General features: G+C 35.6%; 1 protein-coding gene across 2 annotated transcripts in view; it reads left to right on the top strand.

The window, feature by feature from the left end:
• ARHGEF26 (Rho guanine nucleotide exchange factor 26) overlaps positions 1 to 14,104 on the top strand; it is a 137,493-nt gene that overhangs the window by 25,737 nt on the left and 97,652 nt on the right. For both annotated transcript variants that reach the window (XM_002759476.6, XM_017965740.4), the window contains 2 exons: positions 3,324 to 3,380; positions 7,304 to 7,464. In XM_002759476.6, the coding sequence (XP_002759522.3) occupies positions 3,324 to 3,380; positions 7,304 to 7,464 (218 nt within the window). The remainder of the gene's footprint in view (positions 1 to 3,323; positions 3,381 to 7,303; positions 7,465 to 14,104) is intronic.

Here is a 14,104-nt window from a genome sequence, read left to right as displayed (position 1 = left end):
TAAGTGTGATGAGTGCAATAAGGGACTCATGGTCTAAAGCTTGTCTGATCCTTCGTAGGATATTTATCTGAGAAGCTCAGACCTGCAAGGTACTTTTGTTTGGGCTGATAGCATAAATTGGGTAGCGTATAAACAATAGAAATTTATCTCTCACAGTTTTGGAGGCTGGGAAGTCCACAATCAAGGAAGATCTGATATTTGGCAAGGGGCTGCTTTCTTACACATGGTGCTTTCTTGCTAGGTTTTCACATGGTAGAAGGGTTAAGGGTTTCTCTGGGACCTATTTTAAAGGGTGTTAATCCCACTCATGGGGCAAAGCTTAATCACTTCCTGAAAGGCTCCATCTCCTAATACCATCATCTTGGGAGTTAGGATTTCAGTATATGAATTTGGGAGGACACAGACATTCAGACCATAGTACAAGGTATCAAAAGGGAAACCAGCATGATTTTAGATTGAGTGTCTAATAATTAACTTTTGGATCTATACTTTGGGAGTTTACACTTTTACAAATTTCATAAGCTATGTTTTGGGTCTAACTAGACAGTATCATATCCGTAGAGGAAGTATCTTGTAGTGTTCTGTATTAGGTTTAGCCAATTATTAATTTCCATCTCATTTTGTCATGTAAAAGATATCAGATGTTAAGATCATAGGTCAAGAATTTTAGCACCAGTTATACAGTAAATTTGTAATTATGAATTTAAAACTATATTAGCGAGTTCTGTGCATTCACTATCTTAATAAGGCACAGATATATGCTCATACTTTTAACCTGTCAAAACTGTAGTATTGTTCATTCTGTTGTTTAATTTTTATCCACTTAAAATATTGACGATACTGATGTATGTTCATGTATTCGCTTTAAAATTCAGAATCCACAGTTTTGAACAGTTTTGGGAATTGGCTGGATTATACAAAATCAAGAACCTCACATTAAATTCCGTTCTTACTGCTTTGTTAAAAACTACTTTTGCAATTCTACTTGTTGATGACATATTTAATTAGAAATTTAAACCAGTGAGGAATAAGAAAGTTCAAGTGAGGTTGCATAGGCTGTCTGAGTGTTTCAAGGAGTGTTGCTTTGGCTGTTTACGTGTTCCCATTTGTATCCAGCTGAAGCTGCTATGAAATGTATATTTTAAAAATGAGGCCAGGTGTGGTGGCTCACATCTGTAATTCCAGCACTTTGGGAGGCCGAGGCAGGTGGATCACCTGAGGTCAGGATTTGAGACCAGCCTGGCCAACTTGTTGAAACCCCCTCTTCACTAAAAATACAAATATTAGCTAGGTGCCATGTGCATGCCTGTAATTCCAGCTACTCGGGAGGTTGAGGCAGGAAAACCGCTTGAACCTGGATTGCAGAGGTTACAGTGAACCAAGATCATGCCACTGTACTCCAGCCTGAACAACAGAGAGACTCTGTCTTAAAAAATTAAAAGAATAAATAAAATAAATATGAAAAAGCATGTATAATTTTAATTTCTGACACTTTATATACCAAATAAGACTCACAGGGTTTAGAAGCTGGTAAATTATGTTTTCTTTCCCACAAATGGAGACGATAGAAACCGTTGAAGAAATGTGATAAATTTGACAATACTTTAGATTCTCTTGGCAAAAATTGGTAAACTTCAAAAAGCATGTAGATTTTAAGACTATAGGTTTAAATGTGTGTTTGACATGCTGAAAAAAGCCTGGAACTTCAAGTGATTTTTACTTAAGTTTATGGATAAGGTCACTATTTCTGAATTTGGGAGTTTTCAGAGGCATTTCCTATTAAAAACTTTGTACACATTCTTTCCTCTTCTTTTCTTCCTTTTCCTTTTTTCCTCCCTCCCTTCCTCTCTTCCTTTCTTCCTTCCTTGTTTCCACTTGGTGTTATTCACCTACATTCTAATTCTCCCCTGAGGGTCTCTTCTCTGCCCTCTCCCAGTCTTCTTGGGGCCTCTTTTCAGATCATTCTATCCCCTCCTTGGTTTCATCTCTCCACTTTGCTCAGTCTCTGAAATCTTTTTGCCTGCTCATGACCTTCTACCCCCAGACACCTGCTCTAAGGAGCTACTTAATTTGGAGGTGACTGTGGAAGGAGGCCTCAGGTAGACAAAATGACTCCTCCGGATGGCAGAGGAAGAACCTGGAGAGCCTGTCCTGTTACAGAACATGGAAGGGTTGAGACAGGAGCATGGGCCCAGGTGCAGCAGCAGGGCAGCCAGCCATGAGGAACTGCTTTGTCATAACTTTAGAGCAAACTTTCAGGCCCCCCAAATGTGTGACACTTCAGTTTTCTTAATCACCCTACAAGAACACTTCCCAGAATCTTTTTTTCTATCACCATAGTTTTGCTAGTTCCTTCCTGATGGCTTTTTTGTTAAAGGAATATTTTACTATCTGTCATGTTAGTATTGGTGAAAGATTATAATTCTATATTTTAATACTTTATCTTTTCCAAAACTACTTTCTCTTTCCCCTCAAAAGAGCAAGTACTTTAGTTGTGGGTTTGGCCTCTCTTTGGATAGGACAAAGTAAACTTAATTCCTTAGTAAACTGGCTGTCACCTGTAGGCCTCTAAGCCCAGGTATTTCATTCTCCTCTCCTTAAGATTTTTGGGTCTGAACCCCATTTGGGTGGAGATGCCACTGGCATGAAAATTCTTGTTGAAGAGCTTGTGGGCATGCCACCAGTGTACCATCTGCCAGGATTTTAGGTCAGGCAGGAAATCCTGTGAAATTCCTGCTCAGGATTAACCAAAGGGAGAGAAGCTCTGAAGGGTTACATTCTTCTGGCCAGTCTCCTCCCTTATTAATATGTGTAAAGAATCCTTTTTCGCCATGAATTATTGCTGACAGGCTGACCCAGGGTCAGGATGGTGGGTAAAGCTAAGAACATTCCAAGATATCTGTGGACCAAAAAAAAAAACCACCCCAAAAAAATGCTCACATGAAAACTGGTGCAGACTTGATATTAGAAGGGGACTTAGTGATGCTAGCCCAACCCTAGAAATGGGATGACTTTTATAGAGAGCAGGGGGGTCCCTAACCAATAATATTCACTAAAAGCATGAGTACTGGAGTTGGACCAGCATGGATGCAGATCCTGGCCTTGTTACCTTTTAGCTATGTGCTCTTGGATCCTAAGCCTCAGTTGTTAGCCCCATCTGTGAAATGGGGAAAAGAACAGTATCAGCTTTCTAGAGTTTGTAAGAGGATTCAATGGGAAAAAGGGTAGAAAATGCTTAGTATATTTTCTGGCACACTATAAATGTTTAGTAAATAATTAAAGTGTTAATAAATGCATCAAGTCTACTTTGCTTTTTCTCCTAGGTGAAAAGAAATGGATTATCTCAGACAGTAAGCCAGGAGGAAAGAAAGAGACAAGAGGTATGTTTCTACTGTGCAGCTGCTTTAGAGCTGAAGTTTGCATGTGGGCGTTTGCTCTTTTGTGTTTTCATTTATTAAGTGCACTTGTTCAGCGTTGTCCTTTGGAAATGTATTTAACAAAAGCATTAAGTAATCATTTTAAAGAAAGCCCCCAGAAAAGAAAAAAATTTTCAATATCTCAACATCATTTGATTTTAAACAACAAAGCACCTAGTTCAGGTATTTAAACTGGGAGAAATATGATAAGAAATGAAACTAACATTAGCTCCTGGAACTGAAAACGGATGTTTATGGAAAAACTGGTATTCACATTAGTCTGTAGATAAATGTAGCCTATTTATATAAGATACCCTAGGTTAGGGAATGCTGGATGAAGTATATAAGGGACTCTGAACCCTCTTTGCAAGTTTTCTATAAATCTAAAATTATACCAAATAAGTTTATTTAGTAAAAAAACAGGTTAATAATGGAGTTTTACAACTTGAAGTTTAAATCGATGCAATTTGAGGATATTGAAATTGGAATAATATTGTGAAGCTCTCAAAGCACTTTCCTCTTGCCTTATGTATATTAGTTTGTGTGTGTGCGTGTGTGTATGTCAGGGCATATACATGCATATAAATTGATTCCACAAAGGACACAAGGATGCCCTTTTCTTTTTTCATTGGCATGGAATAAAGCAAAATATAAGGGTGCAGTATAGTGCCATTTTTTCAAGTTTAAGAAAACATAGTAGTACAGAACTTTGGTATACTCATCCATTGTATACCAAATTGTATACAATTGTAATTTTTCTCCATATTTTTTAAAGAAAATAAAACTGATAGTGTAGAAGGCCTACATTCTCTTTCTCAGTCTCATTTCCTTCCTTTCCTCCCCAGAGACAACTATAACTATGAATTGGTACGTATAGTTCTAGCCTATGTTTTAAAATTATATATAACATACACACAGACATATTTGTGCATATATGTTAAAATGAATACATATGATATGATTCTGTGCATATATTTTTTACACTCAACATTGTTTTTGAGATTATTCATGTTAGTGTATATGAATCTAGATCATTCATTTTAATCATCATATAGTATTCTATTCTATGAACATCACCTTTAAATATTTTTTATCTGTTTTTTCAATGCTGGACAGTAGGTGGGACTTTTTCCTTCATTGTTAACATTGTGACATAAACAAATTTTCCCTCTCCTTGTGGATAAATTTAAAAGCTCTTCCAAGGTATTAATCCCATTTGAACATTTCTGTTCTTTTAAATTTTGTATATTTAAACCTTGCCTATTTCTATCATATTCTGAAAATATTTATTCAGACTTTCTATCCCTATATAGCTATTCCTACCTGTTATATGTAACAGGTTTAACCTAATTTGCATTTAAATAGTTGATGGCATTATTGCAGGATATTTTAACAATTATTTTATTAAACTTATTATAATAAACTACCAGTTATTCACCATTTCCTGTGCTCTATTATAAATAGTTAATTATGTCTTTTTGCCCAGTTTGAGTATTTGGTGTAGATAACCCACACTCTGCTTGATGTAATCAGAAGTAAAGAGCGAGCAGAGTGAGGGAAAAGAAGGAAAGGAGTGACTTTGGACAGCTGTCTGCTGTGACAGTTCATTACGCACTGAGCATCTGTCTATCCACCAGACTTGAAACATACCTCAAAATTTATTTCAAGGAATCAATACAAAAGCCAACTGAATGAGACTTTATAACCCTAAATGCCTTCTTTTGGAGATAGCAAAGGGTTTATTAGTTTGTGCCCTTCAAAAATTAATTAAAAGGAATTATTTAAAATGTTAAATTCAGCAATATTAATTTTTTTTTTTTTTTTTTGAGACGGAGTTTCGCTCTTGTTACACAGGCTGGAGTGCAATGGCGCGATCTCGGCTCACCGCCATCTCCACCTCCTGGATTCAGGCAATTCTCCTGCCTCAGCCTCCCGAGCAGCTGGGATTACAGGCACGCACCACCGTGCTCAGCTAATTTTTTGTAATTTTAGTAGAGACGGGGTTTCACCATGTTGACCAAGATGGTCTCGATCTGCTGACCTCGTGATCCACCCGCCTCGGCCTCCCAAAGTGCTGGGATTACAGGCTTGAGCCACCGCGCCCGGCCGCAATATTAATTTTTGGTTCTCAAAACCCTCAATTAACACTTAATCATATTAATAAATTAGCATAGTTCAACACTGAAGAAGTGGAAAGTGTCTTTGTTGTTGTATATATTTTAAGTCATTCCAAGACATCATATACATCAACACCTGAAATCCATTTATGATCCAGAAGGGAAATTTTTCTTTAATTTGCTTACTATATAGTTTTTTGTGGGGGGGGGCGGTTATTGTATTGATTGAAAAAAATAATTGTACAATATACAGGTTAAATGAGACTTTTTTTTTTTTTTGAGATGGAGTTTTGGTCTTGTTACCCAGGCTGGAGTGCAGTGGCACGATCTCGGCTCACCGCAACCTCTGCCTCCTGGGTTCAGGCAATTCTCCTGCCTCAGCCTCCCGAGTAGCTGGGATTACAGGCACACGCCACCATGCCCAGCTAATTTTTTGTATTTTTAGTAGAGATGGGGTTTCACCATGTTGACCAGGATGGTCTCAATTTCTTGACCTTGTGATCCACCCACCTCGGCCTCCCAAAGTGCTGGGATTACAGGCTTGAGCCACCGCACCTGGCCGAGACTCTTAACATTCTTACTCTTTACTCTTCAGATAGTTACATCACTTAATTTCATGGAAGACAACTGAGGCTAGATTAGCACATTAAAGTAAGACCCAAGTCCCTTAACCTTACAGAAGCTAAAAATGGAGGTGAACTAAGGGCTAACTAAGATTAGCACTTCTAGCCTGATTTATAAGATATGGAGCACCCATCAGCAGCTGGGTGTCGACCTGCTTGTGCCTTTCCTGCTCCCACCCAGCCACAGTACCCTCTGCTCTTTGGGGCAAGGACTTGAAGAGATAGAGCCCTGGAGATCAGGGTGATGAAGGCAGTGTTACCAGGGAGCTTTCCAGGAAGGCTGTGGATCTCAGGCCTGCATTGTCCCTATATCCGTTTTTAGAGGATCTGAATTTGATTTTGTTAAGGATCTAGGTGAATTCCTTACACAGGGTGCTGGAGTCTTATCCACATATGTGGGTTGGCATTCCATCATTAACACTTATCAGGAAAACCACTGTGTGCCTGTCACTGAGAGTCTCTGCAGAGTCCTTTGCTCCCTTTTGAGACACTGATGAAAGTAGAGTGTGACTTGTTGAACAGATGGAATTACTTTCAATTGTATGAGTTTATATAAGAGAATTCCTGTGGCCGATAAGAACCTTTTGAGGGTAGATACAGTCATACCAGAATATTTGCTGTTATTGACTGAAAATAAGTCAGTTTAAGCATAGGGAGAGTAAGAGTGTGACACACAAGAGGGAAGGGAAGGAAGGCGCGAGAAATTTTCTTTGCATCTCAAGAGATGTCAATAAATCCTTACTGTCCCTAAAGCAGTGTGCTTTGAAAGCAGGGCTGGAGGAGATGACCCCAAAGGTTAATTAATGTCGCACTGAGATTTTATGACATGCCTTAGCTTCCTTCTGTAGATTCTACCCCTTGGCAAAGGCATGACCTCAGGATATGATGTCAAGTCATCCACATGCTTTCATTTTATTCATATTTACACTCCAGACAGTGAGTATTTTTTGAGATTTGGGTAAATGTATACTATGTAAAGATAGTAGTTTGGTGATATTGTTTCCTTACTGCTTCTCTTTTTATACTTTCCAAGATATTATACCTCAAAAGCAGACTATCTTGTTATTCTTATAGGAAAATTATGAGAGCTATATTTATTTCTTTAATTAAAAGAATTAATAATACATTTCTTTTTCATTCTTACCAGGCTATCTTTGAAGTCATATCCTCTGAACATTCATATTTACTCAGCTTGGAGATCTTGATACGAATGTTTAAAAATTCTAAAGAACTGAGTGATACGATGACTAAAACTGAGAGGCACCATCTTTTCTCCAATATTACAGATGTCTGCGAGGCAAGCAAAAAGTAAGTGCACTGCAGTCTGCCTTTGGTAATGCCAAGAAGTTGCATACTAATAAACACTTTGTTATCTCTAAAGGAAGGCATTTAGGGTTATAAAGTTTCATTCAATTGGCTTTTGTCTTGATTCCTTGAAATAAATTTTGAAGTATGTTTCAACTTTGGTGGATAGATAGATGCTCAGTGTGTAATGAATTCTCACAGCAGACAGCTGTCCAAAGTCACTTTATTCCTGCTCTTTCCCCCTTCTGCTTGCTCTTTACTTCTGATTACAACAAGGAGAGGATCTTAGTTTGGTGCTGGTCTGTGATATTTGTCCATTTCAGTAAAGAAAGAGTAGGTCTTCTGTAGGCAATATCTGGCTATAATTTAATAATATATATTTCATCATATTTAAGGGTTTTTGCTTCACTTTTTGTCATGAAAAGTAGATACAATCATAAACTTTTATGCATTCAAAACTTATATTTAGCAATTGTTAAAATTTTCCATATTTACTTAAATATTTTTTTGCTTAAATTTTTCCAAGTATGAACATAGGATGTTTTACTTATAAATGCTTCAGTATTCAGTTCTTATGAATAAGGTCATTTTCTTAGATAACTACATGGTTGTGGTCATACTTATGATCATGCTGCTTTTATGATTTTATTCCATTTAATTTTTTTGTATGTAAGTAATAGATTCACATGTTTTAAAATTCAAAAAATACAAAAGACCCTATAGTAAAATGCCATTCATATACTGTTCCCTGGCCACCTGAAACACAACCAGAGTCAACATTTGCTTTCTCATGTATTTTTTAGTAATACTTTTATGATTTTGTATTAAAATATATTTATATATGTTTTCTCATTTTTACTTGATTGTTTCCATACTATAAATACTGTTCTGCTCCTTACTTTTTTTTAACCTTTTTCCTGGAGATTATAGCATGTCTGTACATAAAAAGTTTTCTCATTCTTTTTCATGCTTTTTCCGTGCAATTATCGTTGAAGAAATCAGGTCATTTGTTATGTAGAATTTCCCATGAGGCACATAATGTATGGGTGGCGATCAATAACAGATCCATTAATTCATTAAGGATTGCAAAACAGTGTTACTCTAATTTATCATTCTTCATTCATTTATTAGCTGGAATATTTCTATAAAGGAAAAGGTACATCCGTCTATTCATATACCTGGTGGTAAAGTTCACGTTATTCTATTTATTAATGCTCAAATTGTTCCATCTTTGATCTTAATAATTTTTTATTATTTTCTTGCTATATGACATTTTAAGATGTTAAAGGACTATGTTTTACAATTCCTGCTCCAGGCCTGGAATCAGCCATTTCCCCAAAGATTTCTGGTGCCTTTTGAAATGAAATGGTATTTTAAAACCTCAGTGAATACCAGGGATACTCCTTGCTAAGTGATTTTAGGCTTTTGCAATAGATAGCCAGAAAAAAAGTTCAAATTTTTTCTCTACAAAACTAGATATATTCAAAGCCCATAGGCACTCCAAATTAAAGTGTATATATTAAATATATATGTTTTTTGTATATCAATTATACCTCAATAAAGCTTAAAAAATAAAAAATTTCTATTCCTGTCCCTTCTATCCTATTCCCTTTCCATATACTCTCAAATAAGTTGTTTATCTTTGTTTTTTAAAAGAAGCATATGCATGTGTTTATGTATATGTATTCTCGCTTTCTTTGATAAATGAAAGCATATTCCACTTATTTTTCTCAATCTCTTTATTCGTGTAACAATATATATTAGAGGTTACTTCATAGTAGTTTATAGAGATGTTTTACTCCTTTCTCTGGCTACAGTAATTCTCCATCCAGTGACTTTAGTTTAGTAGTTTTTAGGATTATTTTCAGTCTCAGTGTTACAGAGAGTCTTGCTTTGTGCTTACAGCCTGCTATATTTTAGCCATTCCATCCTTGAGATAGATTTCTAGAAATAGGATTGCTAGATCGAAGGGCAAATGCATATGCTATTTTGTAAGATACTGCCAAATTCTTCTTCAAAGCAATTGTGCCATTTTGCAGTACCACCAAGAATAGATGAGTGCTTGTTTCCCCAGAGACTTTCTAGCAGTTTGTGAGTAAACCTTTAGATTTTTGTCAATCTGGTAGGTAAGAAGGATTATCTGAGGTTCAGTTAGCATTTCTGTTACCAGCTTTTCCATATGAATAAGAGCCATCTGGAACATAATATGTATCATCAGTAAGATATTATTAAACTAATAATACTCATGTATGATATTGATACGATTTAAAATTTGCGATAAGCACTAACAGTACATTAACAAAAGTGAAGGAAGGAAGGAGGCTTTCCAGTGCTCGCAGAAACAAGGATATTTGCTTTGACTAGGTCAGCAGTGTCAACATCTAAGTTTGTCTTAGCTAATCACAGAGTTATCTGCTTAACAAGGAGGAGAGGGAAAAAGTATTAGCATTTTTTTCTGCTCATAGAGGCTCTTAGAGGCATCTTATCTGAAAAAGTTAATATAACTAGAAATTATGAACTTAACTGAATTTTTCAGATACCAAAATATTAGTCCAGGGTATTCTCTGAAGCTTGAAGGATGTGTAGGATAATTTATTTAGTTATTATTTTAGTTATCTTTTATGGAATACTTATCATTCATATCAAGCATTATGTTATAGCCTTTTCAACAGAGTATATATGTACTACTAAATAGACTGCCCTCAGTGAACAAAGTCTTAGGATAAATAACAAAAGTATTAATGTAGTTCATGGTTAGTAGGCATGTAAAGGTCATCACTAAGGGGTCAGGAAAACTGAAAGAAAATTCTAGAAGGTCTGTAATAGTAATATGAGTTTAGGTTAATAAGCTATGTATACCTGTATAATGTACAATTATGTAACCAATAAAATGCTTTAAAGGTATATTTAATAATATGGAAAAACTTTCACAATATTTTTTGATTATAAAGCAGGTCTAAAGAGTGGGATTTTATATTGTTTTGGATTTTAATTATTTGAAAGGTAATTTATCAAAACATAAAGGATAACTATCTTTAGTGATAGAATTATGAGTTATTTTAATTTCTGTCTTTGTACTTTTCTGTAATTTGTTTCGACAATAAACACAATGTTTATACAGTTAGAAAAGAAAACACAAGGAAAGGCAAAAAAAGCAGTAACAAACGTGAGTCCAGAATAAAACAGGGGAAGTCACTGGGTAAGCTTATGGTTAACCTTGAAATAAGTCATTTTAGTTAAATTATAGACTAAAATTTTACTTTGATTTCAATCATTCACAAAACTTAAATCATTTATGATTTTATGAAAATGTTTTATTTCTGTCCTAGCTTATAGTAAGGGTCTATTTTGAACATTTTTTTTCTATTTTCTTTAAAAAGAAAACTGAGATACTTTTCAGCTTCCATTAAAAGAAAAACAAAGAAATATTCCTATCTTTACATTTTTATCTTGTTTTCACTTGAGATGCAGTGCTTTAATTTGGATATCTGCTTTTGTGATAACTTGATCTCTGTTATATTTCAACTAGTAATATTTAACTTTTACATGATAATCCTATGTCTATATCATAATAACTTACATTACAAAAGTGTATTTGATTTAGTTTGAAACACTCATTTCAGATACGGCCTTTTTGAAATTCAGAGTACTCAGAAGATTTGCAAAGGCCATTCTATAATATAAGGCCTGCTTGTTGAACTTCAAGAGTAACTCCCAAGTGTTGATAACTACTTAATGTAATATTCATGAAAGAGTTTACAATACTAAGAAAATGTGAATAAAATCTTGAATAAAATAAACGATCAGTATCTGAATTAGATATTACAGAGTAAGCATGGCATTGTTAAGTATGTCATAACCAGGGCTATCTTCATTGTTTTACTTTTTCCTAATGAAAAATTATAGCTATAGGTGATGAGATAGTTGTGGTCAGAACATCCTTAACATCCGATTGTTAAGTGTGGTGTCTTCTCCCCTTTATTGTGGCTTAGGTTGCTAACTGCCAATAAGTAACACTAAGAAGATTTATGTAAATTGACACCATTTGAAAACAGACTAGCAGGGACAACAGTCATTCTGACTGTGTGTGTGTGTGTGTGTGTGTGTGTGTGTGTGTGTTGCATGTGTATGTGTATCAGCTAACACTGAGGGCCTCCTATTCTTCAAGGCTCCTAAGTTCCAAAGCATTTCAGATGGCGGCATTTGCCCTGGGGCTCTTGGCCATTAGGACCCATGGTGGTTGGTGAATACCTCAAATGTATTTGCATAGGCATTTCAGGGCACTTTCCTTGAAATGGAAAGGTTTGAGTGTGGCTGGAGGTTATGAGTTTTTAAGCCCTTGGTGAGAAGGAGAGCAGGAGAGCAGATGGTAAGGGCCATTGTGTGCCCTGCTGAGGTGTTTTCACCATTTCCTAAAGCCTATGTGGAAACATTTGCCAGTTAAGTAGGGGACTGATTTTGTGGCATTGTGGAGAACAGTGTGGTGTTTGCATTAGCAGAGAGGTGGAAATGTTAAAAGATTTGTGGCAATTGAAGTAACAGCTAGGGTGCAAACTGATAGGGGCTCAAAGAAATAATTTGGAATATGGACTCTTGAGGACTTGCTGAAAGGCAGGAAGGAATTTAGTTTGCCTCCCAGGTTTCTACCTAGGTGACTATGATTGGAGTTTGTATTAACCAGGATAGAAGACAAACAGGTTGGAGCTTAGTGAGGGAGACAAGGGATTCAGTTTGGGGCATGTTATATTTGAGTGACTGAAACATGAGGGTAAGGTATTTAGTTAAAAAGAGAAAAGCAGGTTAGAACTCCAGAAAAATCTTCAGTAGGGATGTTGATTTGAGTCACAGAGGTGGTTCTTGTCATTTTAAGCTTAAATGAGATAACTAGAGCTTGTAGCCACGGTTTGTAAGCAGTGGTGGTGGTATTTATCCCCTAAGGATACTTGGAAATGCATTCCTGGTTGCCCCAGTAGACTTGGAGGGCTCTATTGGTAGATGGGGGCCAGGGGGCCAGGGGGCCAGCCATTATATACTTAGTAGAACAGTCCCAGGTAAGCATGAATTGTCCCACCCAAATGCTACTAAAGCCCCTTTGAGATACATGGATGGAGTAAAAAGAAGACTAAGGTTAGAATTTTTATACAGAAATATTTATGGAGTCTGTGCGTTGAGACAGAAATGAAGTAAACAGGATAAGAAGAATTTCACAGTGTGCATGGACCTTTATCAAGTTCTTTGGCTGTAAAGGGTTTGCCTCTCTTAATAATGCCTTTATTTTACCCTCTCTCTTAGTGCCACAGCCTGATGATTGTTTGTTTTCTAACCCTCCTTTAAAGGAGAATGTGGGGAGTTAGATAGAATCCTACTGATTCTGTTTTCACCCCACCTAAGAAGGGCGACACACTTTCCTTTTGCATGGAATGATTAGAGCTAAATTCTTTAAAGTTAGGTAGTACCTAGATGGCTTAGGGTCAATGTCAAGGAAAAAGCTGTTGACTTCCAAGTCTACTTCCTTCCTTTGTAACTGTACCAACTTCTTCCCAGACTCAAATTTATGAACTATTCCTGGTTTCATGATCTCCTTGTCTTTTAAGGATCTCAGCTATCTTAAAAGCCTAATCATCTCTTGAAAAATGAGTATTAGAGACCATCTTTCATTTAGAAATGAATAGGCTTAATTCATAACAAAACATCACACATGTATATACTTTGCATATTTTCATATTTCCTTTGATTTCTTTTGGTTCTTTCTCCACAAATCTATCATTACTTAGGATAATTTATAGATGATTTCTGTGTTAATACAAAAAGAACTGTAAATGTGATTAACTTTCATTAGTTTGCAACAGAATATGATCTAATCCCAATTGTTTTTAAATTTAAGATACCTCCCTATTAAAAGACTGATACTCTTAGGAAAAAAATTGTCTTTTGTACAGACTGAATGTTAACCCTTCTCCCCTGTTTAGAAACTCTAAGGTCTAAATAAGTTATTTTGTGTTAAAAAGTTTTCTGAAAAATGGAAATTAGATGAGTCTTTGTTTTGATGTTTCATAAAAAGATGTGTTTTTACTCACAATTCTGAGTTTCATTCTAAATATCTAGGTTTTGTTAACAATCTTGCATTTAATTTTTTTCAATAACAGAGTGTGCCGTTATTAGTACTCTATAAAAACATGCTGCCGAAGAACTTTGCAAGGTGCTTATTTCTCTTTTCCAATTACAAAGTTAAAACATTGGTGTTTCTTTGGAAACCATTTAAAGCTAACACTATGCTTGTCTTCAATTTCTGCAGAGTAAAGTAAAAATATCCATCAGTGTGCTTTTGTGTCCGGAGGAACTGAATTTGTTCCCAACATATAATGAGCAGTGAATGCCAAATTCTCTGGTTTCTGCTTTCTGTAGCAGAGTAAATTACAATAATAGTAACTATACAAAATAGTACTTACCCAGCACTTGCTTCCTAGAAGTTTTTTCCCTAATTTTAATCAGATTGTATTAAAATTGAAATATCATATGACATTAAGAACTACTTTACATGCACGTTTTAATATTATTTTATGAAATGAGTTCATGTTACCAATAAGTGATAATTTATTTAAATAATAGTATAGCATATCTGCATTATGAAATATATATTTTT

The sequence above is a fragment of the Callithrix jacchus genome, chromosome 17 (genome assembly GCF_049354715.1).
Source record: "Callithrix jacchus isolate 240 chromosome 17, calJac240_pri, whole genome shotgun sequence".
NCBI lineage: Eukaryota > Metazoa > Chordata > Mammalia > Primates > Cebidae > Callithrix > Callithrix jacchus.
Note: the sequence above shows the minus strand (reverse complement) of the source record. Positions and strands in the feature narration are given on the sequence as shown.